The 18,173-nt window shown below is 50.0% G+C and overlaps 1 protein-coding gene across 1 annotated transcript; it reads right to left on the bottom strand.

The window, feature by feature from the left end:
- Positions 1-983: 983 nt before the first annotated feature.
- TEX261 (testis expressed 261) lies at positions 984-14,395 on the bottom strand. Its single transcript, XM_026722648.2, is given in 7 exon segments — positions 984-1,723; positions 5,379-5,481; positions 7,079-7,146; positions 10,343-10,496; positions 12,043-12,070; positions 12,072-12,120; positions 14,274-14,395. Coding segments are annotated over 7 exon segments (588 nt in total). The 5' UTR covers positions 14,344-14,395; the 3' UTR covers positions 984-1,607.
- Positions 14,396-18,173: the final 3,778 nt, after the last annotated feature.

Raw genomic sequence — 18,173 nt, forward strand, 5'->3', positions numbered from 1 at the left:
GGGCAGAGCAGGGAAGAGATAGAACAAGGGAGAGTTCAGAGGAAGACCCAGGCCTACCCCCTCTTCATCCTAGGGCACGCAGGGAGGAACGGAGAAGAGAGCAACATGGGTTGGCTGGCTTATGAGGGAGGAAAGAGCCCTGACTCCCTTCACAAGGCACACTTGGGGAGGGAGTTTAAAGGAGAGGCAGTTGGGAGGGGCGTTTGTCCGGAACAAACGTTGAGTTTATCTAGTGTTGGTTGCTTTTATCTGAGTTCCTGGCATCCTCCCAACTGGTTGGATTTATTGCCATGTTACTTCACTTCTGGAACTCCTTATCTTGCCCTGCCAGATTTATTACCTTATCTTGCCTTGTTGGATTTATAGTTTAGTTTTCTGTTTACACCATTTTGGATTGAAATATCTGCAGCCCAAGGCGGTTGCAGGTTCCTGGGAGAGTTTTTCTCCAGACCGGAGAGTAACCGGGACATTGGGGGCAAACTTGGAGCTAATGAAGAGAGCAAGACTTATTCTCTGATTGTGTTGCCTTGGTGCCACGCCCCGGGTCATCCCACCCTGAAGAAAAAGGGGAGAAGAGAGTTGTCTCTTTGTTCTGTTGTCATTGAACACCTTTATTGAACACAAACTTTGTGCTGAAAGAGACACCTGTTGCCTTCAGCCAAGAACATCGCGGCAGCTGGAAGCCTCCGGAGGTCCTCTAGACGGGCCAGGCAGCCTGACAACTGCTGGGGCAGAGCCAGAGGGGTGGGGGCGCCCAGCCCAAGGAGCAGAGTAGACCCTCGTGGCTTCCTGCGTTCCAAGCACAACCTGGCGAATTCTTTGCACGCCATCCTGGTTCCTTCCCCAACCGGGGCGTTGGTATAGTTCGATTTTCACATGACACCAGGGAAGTTTTGCAGTCTTTCTCTGCTCAGCGCAGCTTTGCTTTTCACACACTCCAAAAGAGCGGAGCCAGGAAGTTTGTGTGGAACCATCCTTCCTGGTTTCCTTTTTTTTTCCTAACAAGAACCAAAAATCCCCCTCAAAACACAAGTTTAGCCAGTTTCCCGGAGAGGAACCCTCCTAGCACAATGAAGGAAGAAGAATTATTAGACTCCTTTTTTTGTTGTTGTTGTCATTCCTGGCCGGCTGGTCTGTTTCGGGTCAGCCACGACGGAAGAAGGCGGCGTCTTTCAGAAGTCCATTTTGTCCTTCGTTCCCGGGCAGATTCCTCTCACAAAAAAAAAAAAACGTTGGAAGAAATCCGGCCGTGGAGAAGTCGCGTCCGCCTTCCTACCCCGAAGAGATGAACTGCCCCGGCTTAAAAAAAAGCATGCTAAGAGCTCATCGGAAACCCCGTTGAGAGGGGTGGAGCGAGATGGGGGGCGGTCCTCGACCTCGTCCCCCTTCCCTAGCCACCCACAGGAAAGAGAGCTGCTCCCACGCGCACACCTTGGGGGCTCTTTCCCGCTTTGTTCACCCTGAACGGATCTGGAGGTCAGGAAAAAAGAGGGGGACGTGGAGGCTCAGAACAGGAGGAAGGTCCCCCTGTGTCCAGAAGAGGGAGAGGGGTGGGTGAGAAACGACAACATCTGGGGGGAGGGGGGTGTTGCTGGAGGGGAGGACGATCAGTACATCTTCTGTCGGCTGGGCAAGATGGCTTCCTTGATGAAGGAGAAGACGAGGAGGATCCCGGAACGTTTCCCTCGCTTCCCTTTGGTGAAGTAGTTGGAGACCACGTCATCTGAGGAGGCAAAGGAGACAACGATCAGAGCGGAGGCCGAGCGAGTTTGGGGGTTCCAAACGGCCATCCGTCCACCTAACCCTTCCCCACAGGGCCAGAGGGGGTATTCGGCCGGTTCTGACCGGTTCTGGAGAACCGGTAGCGGAAATTTTGAGTAGTTGGGAGAACCGGCCAATCCCGCCTCGGATTGGCACCCGCCAACCCCATCTCTTCTCTGCCTCCCATTGAGTCCCAGCTGATCGGCTGGGATCTCCTTCGGTTGCCCTGCTCAGGAGAACGGAGCTGGAAAGCAGGTTAGTGGGGTGGGGAGGGAAGGGGGATTTTGCAGTCCCAGGAGTAGGGAAGGAATATAGGTTTTGCAGTACACCTTCCTCTGCCACGCCCACAAAACTGATAATAATTTTTTTTGAATCCCACCACTGCCCAGGCCCCACTGTGGAGAAAACACTCGTCCCCCCAGACCCGCTCATCCCACCCGCTGACAGCTGAAGGGACGCGTGGGAACCAGAGGGTAGGCGAGGGAGCCCCACGCCAGGCCCGTCCGTGGTGAAAAGTGAATATTTGCACTGAATATCAGAGCTGAACGGGGCAGCTGGCTTTGTTCCCTCTTTCTTATTTCTTTTTTTTAATATCCAGCAGCATTTAATTATTTTTCTTTTATATGGTTTTTTTTTCCACAGAGCATTTTATAGAATAGAATAGAATAGAATGGAATGGAATGGAATAGAATAGAATAGAATAGAGTAGAGTAGAATGGAATGGAACGGAACGGAATAGAAATGAATGGAATGGAATGGAATGGAATGGAATAGAATAGAATAGAATGGAATAGAATGGAATGGAATGGAATGGAATAGAATAGAATAGAATAGAATAGAAATAGAAATGAATGGAATGGAATAGAAATGAATGGAATAGAATAGAATGGAATGAAGGAGACGGAATAGAAATGAATGGAATAGAATAGAATGAATAGAATAGAATAGAAATGAATGGAATGGAATGGAATGGAATAGAATAGAAATAGAAATAGAAATGAATGGAATGGAATGGAATAGAAATGAATGGAATGGAATGGAATAGAATAGAATAGAATAGAATAGAATAGAATAGAATAGAATAGAATAGAATAGAATAGAATAGAATAGAATAGAATAACCTTTATTGTCATTGCATTCCACAAATGGAATGAAATTTGAAAGCTACTCCAGCACAGCGCCCCAAACACCACATCACAATCACACTACCGAGTATTTAAAATAATAATAATAATAATAATAATAATAATAAGACTAAATCACAAATGCACTGTTTGCTTCAAAACAGTTCCTGGCTTGGAAAAGAAACTGTTTTTCAATCTACTAGTCCTCATTTTATGACACCTATAACGCCTCCCTGATGGTAACAGTTCGATATATGAATGTTTAGGATGAAACGGTCTGTGGAGACTTTCAGTGCCTGGTTTTCGCAATCTCCTCCAAAGAAGAACAAGAGCAACCGATGATTTTATTTTATTGTACAATATGTCAACTCAATAAAATATTTCTATGGCCTTTTTAGAGATGCCAACAGAAAGGGAGGGAGGGAAAGGGGTTTGAAAGAGCAGTGATGCAGCTTGGAAACCGAAAGTGCATTCCATAAATAGTTTTTCAAAGATAGTAACTAGGTGACTGAAGTTTCTGCTGGACAAATATCTAACTGGAGAGCATGATTGATGATTCTTGGCTATGGACGTGTCCCATTGGAGAATGTGAATTATGACACACCCACAGGGGAGGGGAAACCAGGGTCAAGGGTGACAATAAATGATGTGTCCCAGAGTCGGCTACACCCAGGCAGTGCCGGACATTTTAAGTCCCAATAAATCCTTTTGAAGTTTTGGAAGTTTGGCTCAAGACTCAGGATTCAAATGGGGTTAAGTGCCGGAATCCTGACATAATATAAAATACAAAAAGAAAAAGAAAAGAAAATAGGAAATGAAGGGAAGGGAAGGAAGAAAAGGGAATGGGAAAAGGGAGGGTGTGATACAAGGGGGAAGAGAAAAAGAGTACTAGAAGTGAGAGGTGGTTAAGATGCTGAGCTTGTCAATCAGGAAGGTCGGCAGTTCGGCGGTTCGAATCCCTAGCGCCACGTAATGGAGTGAGCTCCCGCTCCTTGTCCCAGCAGCTTCTGCCAACCTAGCAGTTCGTAAGCATGTAAAAATGCAAGTAGAAAAATAGGGACCCCTTTGGTGGGAAGGGAACAGCGTTCCCTGCGCCTTCAGCACTTAATCATGCCAGACACATGACCACGGAGACGTCTTCGGACAGTGCTGGCTCTTCGGCTTTGAAATGGAGCCTCCGGGAGGATGAAAACTGCCTCAAACGGGCTGAAAAACAGCTGGGAGGCGCGCACATGTGCAGTGCCGGCAAGTTTGCTGGGGCTCGTGTGCCCGGACGAATGGTTCTGCGTGCCACAGGTTTGCCATCATGGTCCTAGACCAAGCCAAGTCCAAAAACAGTAGGGAATTCCTGGAAGCCTTGGCACCCTGACAAATCAGCCATCCACAAACGCGTGGAGGTAAACAACGTTTACACACCATTTCAAAGAGAGAAGCGAAAAGGCCCAAACACCAGCAATCAATACTAAGGTAAGCAGAGATTAATACTGGACCGACAATCAACAAGCAAACAATACCCCAATCAAGGAATGATGAGCTATAATCTCCTGAGCAGGGGGTTGGACTAGAAGACCTCCAAGGTCCCTTCCGACTCGGTTATTATTCTGTTCTATTCAACCCAACAGGACACGGCAATCTAATCGAGGAACTACCAGGAACGTTCTCCCAGCAACGTTGTATACAAACAGAGAGCAAATCCTCCCCGCTTCTAACACTCACAATGTTTCCTTGTTGGATATTGAAACGTCACAAGAGAACAGCACCAAGGATGCCTGAGCCCTCCTCTCCACAAACCCTCATTCCCTTCCAACACTGATGAGGTTACGTAGTTGGGTCGTGAGATGTCTGCAAGAAAACCACCCAGCTCAGAGAGCATTAATGACCTCACAGTTCTCCCCTTCTTCCTCTTCCACTTCCCTGCAAACCCCACTCCCTCCTTCCAACACTGATGAGATTACGTAGTTGGGTCATGAGATGTCCGCAAGAAAACCTGCGTGCCACGGGTTTGCCATCATGGTCCTAGACCAAACCAAGTCCGAAAACAGTAGGGAATTCCTGGGAGCCTTGGCACCCTGACAAATCAGCCATCCACAAACACGTGGAGGTAAACAACATTTACACAGAGAGAGAACCCCAAGGACCTCACAACGCTCCCCCTCTTCCTCCCTCTCCTCCTCCCCTCTTCCCTGCAAACCCCACTCCCTCCTTCCAACACTGATGAGGTTACACAGTTCGGTCCTGAGACGCCTGCAAGAGAACAACCCGCCGCTGAGAGTCCCAAGGACCCCCACCTCACCGATTCCTCGAGGCCAGCTGTCACGGCCCACAGCCGCTCTCCTCGCTACTCTCCCCCCTGCCCCCCTTTTACGGAGAGACCCCAAGTCGCTGCGGATTTTGTGCTGGGTGGGAATTCCGCCTGGGGTCGTCTTGCCCCCCCCTCCCTTCCCTGGGCCGCAAGTCGGGTGGTGGTGTTGGGTGTCTGGCTAGAGAACTCACCTCCAGGCTGCACGGTGGACGGCAGGACGTTTTCGCCAGCCGACAAGGAGACGAAGAAGGCGAAGGGGATGAGCCAGAGGCAGAAGGTGAAATAGGCCAGTACCTGGAGGGGAGGGGGGGAAGTGGGGGGAGAAAGAGCATCAGGGAAGCCCACTCCCCTCAAAAGCCACCCCAGCAACCTCCAGCTGCCTTCCCAGAGTTCCCCCTTCAGGCCCAAAGCGCCCCTGGACCAGCTCGTCCCATCAGGGCCACAGCCAGGAACCAGACTGGCTCCATTTTGAGACCCGACTTAGTCAACAGATGGGGGGAGGGGTGGGGGTGAAAGCCCAGATTGTTCCTCTCGCAACCCCCCCCCTACAGATAGTCCTCGACTTACGACCGCGGTCCCGCCCGACATTTCTGTGGCCGAGCGAGGTGTTTCTCGAACTGAGCTTTGGCCTCCTTTCGGAGGGCCGTTCCTCGCCGCCACCGTTAAGCAAATCGCCGCGGGAACCCAGTCGTTCAGCAGATCCGGCTTCCCCCACCGACTCGGCTCATCAGAAGATTCACAAAAGGGGACCGCGTGACGCCCTCCCTGGGGGGGAGGGACACTGCGACCGTCGTAAGTGTGAGACCGCTGCTCAGGCCTCTGAATTTTGACCCTGCGACGGCGCGGAATGTCGCCACAGTCGTTAAGTGTGAAAAAGAGTTCCTTTTTTTTTTAAGGCCGTCGTAACGTTGGACGCTAAATGAACCGTTGTTTAGTTCGAAACTACCTATACGGGGGGTGGGGGCGGGGGATTTTTGACTTATAATCAATCGCTTACTGGCCTACTTGAAAAAAAAACGTGATTTACGACCTGAATCCAAAGTTATAACTGGGCTGGAAGGTGGGATTAGGAGCAGGTCACATGGTAGCAATGCCACGTTTACGAGTGTCCTGGGGTCACATTTTATGCCATTTCGGACAAAAACCCACCCCTTATTTCCGGCTTTTGGTAAAAACCGCCTCCATGGAGAACCACGGATTCGTACTTACAACACCATTGTTCTTTTAACGACCGCCGCAAAACAAACCCCAAAGAAACCCCCCAAATCTTAAAGTCAGGTTGGTCGTACGTCTGACACCCCCCCCATGACACTTTACGACTGTTACAGCCAGTCTCCATTATGGTCGTAACTCAAGGAATTTGGTGCTGCTTTGGGGCTCCGTGGCTGCGGCTGCAACCGAAGGCCTGAGAGGCTCAGCGACAGCAAGAAAGGCGCTTTCCTCAGCGGCAGGTGGTCCTCGAGTTACGACCATCTGTTTAACGGCTGTCCGAAGGGACTGGGGGGAGAAAAAGGGACTTACGGCCGGTTCTCATACTTACGACCATGGCAGCGTCCCCGCACAAACTTTGGGGGCTTGGCAATGGGTTCAACACGGTTGAAGCACCCCGGCCTTCTGAAAAGACCAAGCCAATGAGGGGGAAAGCCAGATTTCACTTAACGATGGTGTGAGTCACTTAACAACCCCAGGGATCCGCTTAACGACTCTGCCCCCACCCCCACCCCCTCAAAAAGGTCCTGACGTCAGCTGTTATGACACTAATGAACAACCATCTTGCTTAGCGGTGGAAATTTTAGTCGTAAGTCGAGGACTCGCCGTAGAGAGAGGAAAACACGGCAGGGAGGGTCTCGCGGCTCTTAGGGTCGCCTGCCTCCCTCCGGACCCCTCTTACCTCTGAGAAGGGATAATATTCCTCTGCAAAATATTGAAAGGCCAGGTAATGGTTCAGCACAACCAGGACTGGAGGGGGAAAAGAGAGAGAGAGAGAGAAAGGGGCTCATAAATTCGGAGGGGCTTCGTTCAGCCAACGAGATCCCCCTCAGACCCAAACACTTCAGGGACGGAACTGTGCCGCAGGTAACGGCCGTCGGCAGAAGCAGAAAACCAGCAGCTCCCCGACGCTTTAAGCCTCGAGCTGCTTGAGCCAAGGCGTTCCGACCCACGCCCCTTTCCCGACAAATCAAACACAATCCGAAGGGAAGGGAAACCTTTTAACGCGTCTGCAAAATAAATAATTCGCTGTGATAAGCCCAAGCCTTGCCAAAACGGTGTTGAGATTTTGCCAAAAGATAACAGACAAGAAATAATTTGCAAAATAAGAATCGTCAAATACCAACTCGGGATACTGGAATGTCCACGAGGCCGGAGTTTCAAAACGTCTTTGCCTTCTGCAAAGTGCGTTCGTTTCACAGCTGGCTTTTATCTTCTTGAAAGGAGGGGCCATTACCTTGCAGCCTTACTCCCCAGTCGCCCGTGCTGTTGTAGCTGCTCTTTCCTCTGAGCAATCCTGCGCGCACGCGCCACTTAGCACAGGCTCCTCGGGAACCTCCTCATCGCGGCTGCCAGCCCCCACAATCTCCGAAGGCAGCAGACCACTCCCTAACGGTCCTGGCCCCTCATCTGCGTCCTCGCTCTCCTCAGCCGTCCGCACCTGCTGCCGGCTAACCACAACACGAGGGTTGGACTAGAAGACCTCCCGAGGCCTCTTCCCACTGTCCTTCGGTACTCCTGTAAATAAAGTTTGTTCATGGGGGGGAAAGGGGGGGGGGGGCTCCTGATTTTCAGATTTCAAGGGCTCTCTTTTTTTGTTAAAAACAAAAACAAAGCGCGTAGCTAGTCCTCATTGGGACAATTTCAGGTCATATCCACCTTCTCGACCTTCCCTATTAATCCCGTGTCTTGGAAAAGACCCAGAAACATTACAAAACGTTGCCGGTGTTGTAAGCTTACAAAATCTCCAAAACAGGATTGAGAAAGAAGGTAAGAAAGGAAAAAGAAAAACCGCGGCCAAAACAAAGAATCACTTGGAGCCCAGAGAAAGGCTCCCGTTTTCAGTCAGGCTGACATTTACAGAACGAAGGGGGGTGGAGCGCTAGCCCTTAATATACCGCTTCACTGGGCTTTTACGGCCCTCTCTGAGCAGTTTACAGAGTCAGCCTCTTGCCCCCAACAATCTGGGTCTCCATTTGACCGACCTCAGTAGGGTGGAAGTCTGAGTCAACCTTGAGTCGGTCAGGATCGAACTCCTGTCAGTGGGCAGAGACAGCCTGCAATACTGAATTCTAACCACTGAGCCACCACAGTTAGGTAGACAGGTGTTGTGGTTAGCCAACAGCAGTTGCGGACAGCTGAGGAGAGCGAGGACTCAGATGAGGGGCCAGGACCATTAGGGAGTGGACTGCTGCCTTTGGAGATTGTGGGGTCTGGCAGCAGCGATGAGGTTCCCAAGGAGCCCGTGCCAAGTGCGTGTGCACACAGGGCTGCTCGCAGGAAAGAGCAGCTGCAGTAGCACGGGCAATTCAGGAGTAAGGCTGCAAGGTGATGGCCCATCCTTCAAGAAGATAAAAGCCAGCTGTGAAGCAAACGTTCCTTGCAGGAAGCAAAGACGTTTTGAAACTCCAGCCTCGTGGATATTCTAGTATCCTTGGTTGGTATTTGAAGATTCTTATTTTGCAAATTATTTCTTGCCTGTTATGTTTTGGCAAGTCTCACACATTAAAGGAACTTGTGAAATATTTCTTATCTGTGATTCTTGGCATCTTGCGCAGTTCTGGCAAGGTTTGTGCTTATCAAAGTTAATTAGTTTGCAGCAGCCTTTTAACCAGGGATTTGTAAGAGTCATTAAAAGGTTCCTGTTCCCTTTGGTTCGTGTTTGTTTTATTGGAAAAGAGTTTGGGTCAGAACAGTAGGTAGCTAGGTAGGTAACTACATAGATGATAGATAGAGATACTTACATACACACACACACACACAGAGAGAGAGAGAGAGAGAGAGAGAGAGAGAGAGAGAGACAGACAGATAGACAGCTAGATAGATGGATGACAGATAAGTAGATAATACAGACAGACAAGATGGGTAGACAGACAGACAGACAGACTGACAGACAGTCCTTACTCCAAGCAACCTCCCAGTCTAAATTTGGATGGCAAGGGGAAAAAAAGGAAGTGAAAACAGGTAGCCTTTGACTTACCTGGTTTCTGAATCGTTCTACATCTTAGGGGGACGTCACACCACTCCCCCACAAAAAATATCAGGCTGACAATGTCTCAAGCCAGAGACTGCAGGATTAATCAAGAGATGATTTCCTCTCATAACTTAAAGCGGGCGGGGGGGGGTTGTGTCTCCAAACCTGGCCATTTTTAAGACTCCAACTCCCAGAATCCCCCACAGCCAGCCTGGTCTAACTGAAAAAGAGCGTCCAACCTTGGCCACTTAAAAACTCACGGACCTTCGATTCCCACGCTGGCTGGGGAATTCTGGGAGCGGAAGTCCGGGAGCCTTAAAAATCGCCAGGTTTGGGAGGCCCAATATCTTAAACCAGTGGCCCCCAACTTTTTTTGTGCCACGGCCCAGTACCGGCATCACAAAATGATCCGCGGCCCGGTACCGGCATCAGCACGCATGACAAGGCAAGGCGAGCCAAGCGACCGGCCAGCCAGCCATCCCCCACTTCTCCCCGCCACCTTCAACGCCTCCTTTGTACCTTTGTCGATGGGTTTTGCTTCGGGACGGCTTCGGGACGGTCGCTCGGCTCGCCTTGCCTTGGGTGCTGAAAGAATCCTCGCCCCGTAGTTTCGTTCGAAGCCGCCCCCCCACTTCAATGAAACTAAGGCGCGAGGATTCCTTCAGGACCCAAACGCCGCTTTCCAACTGGAAAAGCTCACCCGGAAGCACTTTATCATCGAAACAAGATGGTGGCGCCCAGCAAACCGGAGGCCCGGTAGAAAATATTCCACGGACCGGTACCGGTCCGGGGCCCGGTGGTTGGGGACCCCTGTCTTAAACGAACAACAGCAGGACTACAGAGTGAGTGCCGTTTCCTAGATGGTGGAGACACAACCTCGCTTGACAAAAGTCACAATCAGAGAGGAAGACGCCGTGAGGAAGGCCCTCCAGGGCTGTAGGGGCATCGGGGGTGTGTGTGGGGGCCACTCACCACAGGAGAGGATGAAATTTGGAGAGGTCAGCATGATGAAAGGGAAAGTTTGCAGCAATCCGAAGTAGACCAGGTTGGTGAAGAGACCCACGCCCACCACGAGACCCGGGAAGTGCTCAAAGAGATACAGGCCGACCAGCACAGCCGTGGAGAACTAGGAGAGAGAGAGAGAGAGAGAGAGAAAGAGGTCAAGGGGGTAAAAGAGTCTCAAGTCGTGCCAGGCAAAGAGGTCTGGAAGGTGGACTTCACCGGGCTCATTTCTGGTTCTTAGGGGGAGACACTTCAGTCGGAACAGAGCTGGAAGGCGGCTCAGCTGCCTCCTATCTCAGTGATCGCCAACCCGGTAGGCCGAGGACCACCGGTGGTCTGCGAGAAAATTTTGGTCTTCAGCTGGAGAAAAAAAACTCTCCCCAAACCAGTCTTTAATTGGAGGAAATTCAGTCCGAAAACAAAGTACACATAAACTGTAACTAAAAATCCACACAAACCACGCTGCAGCAATTAACTGGACAGGGCATGAGAAGGAATTGCAGGCCTCAAAGGCCAACAAAACACACACAGTTGGGAAGATGCCAGGAACACAGATAAGCCTCGACCATAAAAGATAACTCAGATCTGCTTTCAACAAGTTGCTGTGTGCGAACTCCCTTTTTAAACACTGTGTTCCCAGCTGCAGCTAATGAAGGGAATCAGGGCCCTTTCCTCCCCCATAAGCCATGCAACTCACGTTGCTCCCTTCTCCGTTCCTCCCTGCGTGCCCCAGGATGAAGAGGGGGTGGGCCTGGGTCTTCCTCCGAATTCCCTCTGCCTTGTTCTACCTCTTCCCTGCTCTGCCCAGCCAGACTTTGCCCTTCCCCAGTTTCTTCCACAGCCAACGGAGCTCGGCCTCCCCCTTGGCATCAGATTCCAACAGGGGCATGACACCTCCACTCCCCAAGCCTGCTGCTTTCTTCGCCACCTCTGGCCACGCGGGAGGTGGAAAAAAAAGAGACCCAATGAAAAGCCCCAAAGAAAAAGAAAAACGTCCCTCTAAATCTCAGTTTCTCAACCTCAGCCAATTCTCTGCCAGCTGAAGATTCCCCACCTCTTAACCTCACTGGGATTGAAAATGTTGCCCTAGAGATCAGCCCTGCCCACCCACCACCCACCCACCCCCAAGCCTATACAGGCAGTCCTCAACATATGACCACAAACTCGAGCTCAACATTTCCATGACTAAGCAAACGTTCCTTGAACTTTGTGCAACCTTTCTGGGCCCCGTTATTAAGTGAATCACCGCCGTTGTTAAACCAGTCTGGATTCCCGCCCCCCCGGTGGATTTCACGTGTCGGAAGGTCGCCCCAAAGGGGGGATCACGTGACAAACCCCCACCCCAACCCCAGGGGCGCTGTGATCACCATAAATGTGAGTCCAGTTGCCAAGGGTCTGGATTTTGGATCGCGTGAACGTGAGGATGTTGCAGTGTGAAAACTGGTCGTAAGTCGCTTTTTTTCCCCCCTGGCGTTGTAGCTTCCCAATGGTCCTTAAGCGAACAGTTGTTGAGAACTACCTGTGAACATTTCCTCCAGGGAAGGGGAGACGGGACCGTCGAAAGCAGCCAAGGAAGTGGGTGCTTTCCCAGGGTCTCTCTTCCTGCCTCCCACTCCCTCCCCGCCCCAAACCAGAGAGAGACCTGCAGAAAAGGCAGGTTTGATGCTTACCCAGATCATGTATTTGATGATCCGGCGTGGCCACGGTATACTCTTCTATCAGCTCTGCCAGGTAGTACAATCCAGCCGCTGAGAGGGAGGGACCAGGGAGGAAGAGGAGAAACACCCAACCATTAAGCCGTCCTGCCATGCTGCCTAACCTGCAGTCAGCTCCCCTGCAAGGGGAGGCCAAGGCCCACTTCCTCCCGCATCCCTGGCTGGACAGGCAAGGAGAGCGGCCTCCAATGCGGCCGAGCTGTCCCTCCAAGCATCCATCTCAGCCGTAGGATGGGAGGCAGGAGCGAAGGGAGAAGGCCACGGCCCTGCCTCTCCCCCAAGCATGAAAACCACCACCCAGCTATTGCTAGCATGACATCTGCTTTCCCACCTGGATATTGGCAGGAGATAAGAGGGTGGACAGAGTGATGGAGAGAAAGAGAGACAGAGAGGTAGACAGATCTGGATAGATAGATAGATAGATAGATAGATAGATAGATAGATAGATAGATAGATAGATAGATAGATGATGGATAGAAAGGTAGGTAGGTAGGTAGGTAGGCAGATAGATATGATTATATATATACATAGATAATGATAGATAATGATAGAAGATGGATAGAGAGGTAGATTGATCAAGATAGATATACATAGAGATATAGATAGATAGATAGATAGATAGATAGATAGATAGATAGATAGATAGATAGATATGATAATGATAGATCATGGATATATAGAGAGGTAGATAGGTACGTAGATAGATATATGATAATGATGATAATGATAGATGATGGATAGAAAGACAGACAGACAGACACAGACAGATTGATAGACATAGATAGACAGAGATAATGATGATAGATAATGGATAGAGGTAGGTAGATAGATATATGATTATATATATACATACATAATGATAATGATAGATGGTGACTAGAGAGACAGAGAGGTAGATTGATCAAGATAGAGATAGATAGATAGATAGATAGATAGATAGATAGATAGATAGATAGATAGATAGATAGATAGATAGATAGATATGATGATAGATAATGGATAGAGAGAGGGAGGTAGATAGATATAATTTATATATACATAGATAATGATGATAATGATAGATGGATACAGAGACAGAAGTAGATTGACCAAGATAGATAGAGATGACAGATATGATAATAATAGATGATGGATATAGAGAGAGGTAGGTAGGTAGATATATAATTATGATAGATATGATAGATGATGTATAGACAGAAAGAGAGAAAGAGAAGATAGATATGATAGATGGTGAATAGAGAGACAGAGAGATAGACAGGTGTTTTCAACCTGGGCAACTTTTAAGATGGGTGACTTCAACTCTCAGAATTCAGATGAGTCCACCCACCTTAAGAAAACCCGACATGGTTGAGACAGACAGATCAGTGATGCTCAACCTATGTTGGCTGGGGAACTTGGGAATTCTGGGAGTTGAAGTCCCCCCACCGTCTTAAAGTTGTCAAGGTTGAGAAACCCTGGGACTGATAGATGATACATTTTAGATAGATAGAGGATAGGCAGATACATAGATGATAGATAGATGATCACGATAGCTTATATAAACTGATAGATCGATTGACTGATAGATTATATAAATGACTGATTTAGAAAAGAAACGAGGAAGAGGCAGGATAAAACTCTTATCATTGCACAACTATAGTTCTGTATCTATAATATTACAAGAAACTGGAAAATATTCCTCTAACTTTAAGTGTTCCTACATGTGTAATATATATCCTTCTTTTACTCTTTTTCTTCCTTTCTTTACTTTCCTTCCTTACAGGTACATATATATATATATGCGGAAGGAAGGAAAGGAAAGGAAAGGAAGAGAGAGAAAGAAGGAAGGAAAGAAAGAAAGAAGGAAAGAGAAAGAGAGAGGGGGGAAAGAGGAAGAAGCCATGTAATCCTCCCTCCTCCTTTCTCCCTTACAACAACGACCGTGCGAGGTAGATCGAACTGCCTTCTAGGGTCCATTTTGCGCCCCCTCTTCCTCCCCCGCCCACCCAGGAATCAGGCCAGGGTTAGACTGCTCCTAAGGGTAGACTGCTCCTGGACGTGGAGGCTCCACAGCCGGCCCGGGGGGGGGGAGGCGGTGCCACGTCGGGCGGGCGGGACCATCGCGCTCCGGCCGTGGGGAGGAGGCGAGAGTCCGTCGTGGCGGGCGGCGCCCGGGGTCTTCCTGGGGAGGGGAGGGCTCCGCTCACCGATGCCGAGGGTGACGAAGGCGGCCTGGATGAAGAGCGCGAGCCAGCTCAGCGCGTACATGAACCACATCGTCGCCCCGCGCCTCACCCGGCGGCTGGCAGCGATGGCTCCGCCCGGCACTTCCGGCACAGGCCGGAAGTGGTTGGAACGCCAACGCCGCCGCCGCTCCCCGGATCCTCTCTCCCCGTCTCCCTCCTTCACAGCGGCCCCCGGCGGTCGGAGGTGGCGCGGCAGGACGGCGCTCGCTTGGCTCTGCCATCCCGGCGCCCGCGGGCGTCCTTTGGAAAAAGCTTCTCCTGCATAAGAGACAACAAGGCGGGGGAGGCCCAGGCAGAGATGGGAGCGCTTAGAGAAGGCGGGTGTGTGTGTGTGTGTGTGTGTGTGTGTGTGTGTGTGTGTGTCTGTCTGTCTGTCTGTCTGTCTGTGGCTCCTTGATGGCCTCTGGACTTCAACTCCCAGAATTCGTGAACCAGCATGGCTGACTCAGGAATTCTGGGAGTTGAAGTGCAAAGTTGTAAATGGACCTTAGTCCCCCACCTTAGAGCCTCAGGGATTCATGGAACCGCTTCCCTTCATGGAGAAAGTCCAGGGGTGTGTGTGTGTGTGTGTGTGTGTGTTCAGATTTGGGGGGTTCCATATCCACCTAGGTGTATGTGTGTGTCCAGATGTGTGTGTCAGATTGTGTGAGTGTCCCCTTCCAGATGTGTGTGTGTGTCCCTGTCCAGGTGTGTGTGTGTGTGTGTGTGTGTCCCTATCCCTGTCCAGATGTGTGTGTGTGTCTGTGTCTGTCCAGGGCGGTGTGTGTGTGTGTGTGTGTCCAGATTTTGTGTGTGTTTGGTTCCCGTCCAGATGTTCATGTGTGTCCCGATTGTGTGTCCCCTTCCAGGTGTGTGTGTCCCTGTCCAGACCGTGCGGCTGTCCAGATGTGCGTGTCCATCCAGGTGTGTGTTGTGTCCAGATTGTGTGGGCGTCCCCTTCCAGATGTGTCTGTATCCCTGTCCAGATGTGTGTGTGTGTCCGTGTCTGTCCAGGTGTGTGTGTGTGTGTGTGTGTGTGTGTGTGTGTGTGTGTGTGTGTGTCCAGATTTGTGTGTGGGGGGATCCATGTTTGTCTAGGTGTGTGTGTGTGTATGTCCAGATTTTGTGTGTGTCTGGGTCCCCGTCCAGATGTGCATGTGTATCCAGATTGTGTGTCCCCCTTCCAGATGTGCGTGTCCCTGTCCAGATTGTGTGTGTCCATCCAGGTGTGTGTTGTGTGTCCAGATTGTGTGCATCCCTGTCCAGATGTGTCCGTATCTGTGTCCATCCAGGTGTGTGTTGTGTGTCCAGATTGTGTGCATCCCTGTCCAGATGTGTCCGTATCTGTGTCCATCCAGGTATGTGTGTGTGTGTCCAGATTTTGTGTGTGTCTGGGTCCATGTCCAGATATGCATGTGTGTCCAGATTGTGTGGCCCCTTCCAGATGTGTGTGCGTCCCTGCCCAGATTGCGTGGGGGTGTCCAGATGTTTGTGTCCCACCAAGGTGTGTGCCCATCCAGATGTGTGTCTGGTTTTTTTCCCCCATCCAGATGTGTGCACCCAGATTTTGCGTGTCTGTGTCCCTGCCCAGATGTGTGTTCATCCAGGTGTGTGTTGTGTGTCGATTGTGTGTGTGTGTCCCTGTCCAGATGTGTCTGTATCCATGTCCATCCAGGGGTGTGTGTGTGTGTCCGTTCCCAAAACCACCGTGAGAGATTCAACCCTTGGATTTCTTATTTATTTATCTTTTCAGTCAAGATACGATATTTATCCCATTTCACCAGAATTGAGTCCGGCTGGTGTACAACAATCAAATAAACATTTGTATACAAACAGCTGCTGTAAAAAAATTAAAAAATAAAATCAGTAACGATAAAACCGGGGATGCCCCCAAAGATTATCAAATGTCAAAATATTTTATTCATTTTATTTATTAAATTCATTCATGAGTCTGCCCACCCGCTCCATCTCGCCACAAGTTAACTCTATGTTGTGGTTCACCGGCAGCAAGTGAGGACGGCTGAGGTCTGGGAGACCAAGTATTTTTTTAGTATTTTTAGTATTTATTTGATTTTTCAATCGCTTACAAGATAATAGGTATAAGTATATACATAGTTATGAATACATGAAATGGGTACATATAAGAAAAAATAAAAGAAGCAATAGGACAGGGACGGTAGGCACGATTGGTGCGCTTATGCAGGCCCCCTACAGACCTCTTAGGAAAGGGGTGAGGTCAATAGTAGACAGTCTAAGATTAAAGTTTTTGGGGTTTGGGGAAGAAACCACAGAGTCCTGTAGAGGATTCCAGACATTGACCGCTCTGTTGCTGAAGTCGTATTTCCTGCAATCAAGCCATGGAAGAGAAGGCCTTTCTCCTAGACCGGGGGTCTCCAACCTTGGCAGCTTTAAGCCTGGAGGACATCAATTCCCAGAATTCAAAGCTGGCTGGGGAATTCTGGGAGTTGAAGTCCTCCAGGCTTAAGTTGCCAAGGTTGGAAAACCCCTGTCCCAGACCCCTCCAGTTGGAATTCCTTGATTGATGGCAGTGGTGGGATTCCAATTTTTTTTTTACTACCGGTTCTGTGGGCGTGGCTTGGTGGGCGTGGCAGAGGAAGGTGACTGCAAAAATCCTCCTTCCCTCCCCACCCCCACTCACCTGCTTTCCAGCTCCGTTCTCCTGGGCAGGGCAACCAAAGGAGACCCATCCGATCAGCCTGGACTCGATGGGAGGCAGAGAATTAGAGGGAGCTGGCGGGGCCAGTCCGAGGTGGGATGGGTCGGTTCTCCCAACTACTACTCAAAATCCCCGCTACCGGTTCTCCAGAACTGGTCAGAACTGGCTAAGTACCCCTTCTGACAAGCGGGGTTTTGGAGAAGGAGCAACCAAAGCCCCACGTCGATGGGTGAGTGAGCAGCGGATGCAGAGAAGCCCCGGTGAGGATTGTCACTGTGTCCCTGATGTTCTCTTGCGCTAATGCAGTCTGGCACTTCCCGCACTCAGCCTGGCCTGACGCTGCTGCTCACTGACCGTGCGCTGAACCTGATGACCTTCGCGCCTGTGCGGCAGGCCGGAGGCCGAGCAGGACCCACATCCCGGGCCCCATGGGCTGCTCTGGGGGCGTTGGAAGAAGCCGCAAAGCCAAGCCTGGAGACACATGCCGATCATCAGCCGGGCGCCTCCCTTTTCACGAGTGCCAATAGCGGCCTGACCTTGCATGTGTGTGTGTGTGTGTGTGTGTGTGTGTGTGTAGGGAGCCACATAAGGGCACACCCATTGTACCCTCTTTGCACACTGCCAGGAGCATGTAGAAAAGCGCATATGTGCTCTGGGCTTTGAATTTTGCTTTGGCCCTTTTGCAGGGCAATCCCTTCTTTGGAGAGGCCCGTTTCCTCCTACAGACACCCTGAGCTGCCTCTTCTCTGCCCTCAGCTCTGGAAGGTCCTCACTTCAGAATAACGGAGGTGGAAGGGACCCATGGAGGTCTTCTAGTCCAACCCCCTGCTCAAGCAGGAGACCCTCTACCATTCCAGACAAATGGCTGTCCAGTCCCTTCTTAAAATCCTCCAGTGATGGAGCCCCAAAAAACTTCTGGTGGCAAGGAGTTCCATTGGTAAATTGTTCTTATTGTTAGGCACTTTCTCCTCAGTTCCAAGTTGTTTCTCTCTTTGACTAGTTTCCATCCATTGTTTCTTGTTTCTGCCTTCAAAATAAATTCTTTGTGGCAGCCCCTCTAATATTGGAATACTGGTATCATGTCACCATTAGGAATGGAATGGAGTGGAATAGAATAGAATAGAATAGAATAGAATAGAATAGAATAGAATAGAATAGAACAAAACAATTGAATGAAAAATAGAATAGAATAGAAATACAGAATA

The sequence above is a fragment of the Pseudonaja textilis genome, chromosome 6 (assembly GCF_049901715.1).
Source record: "Pseudonaja textilis isolate UNSWEBS1 chromosome 6, rPseTex1.2, whole genome shotgun sequence".
NCBI lineage: Eukaryota > Metazoa > Chordata > Lepidosauria > Squamata > Elapidae > Pseudonaja > Pseudonaja textilis.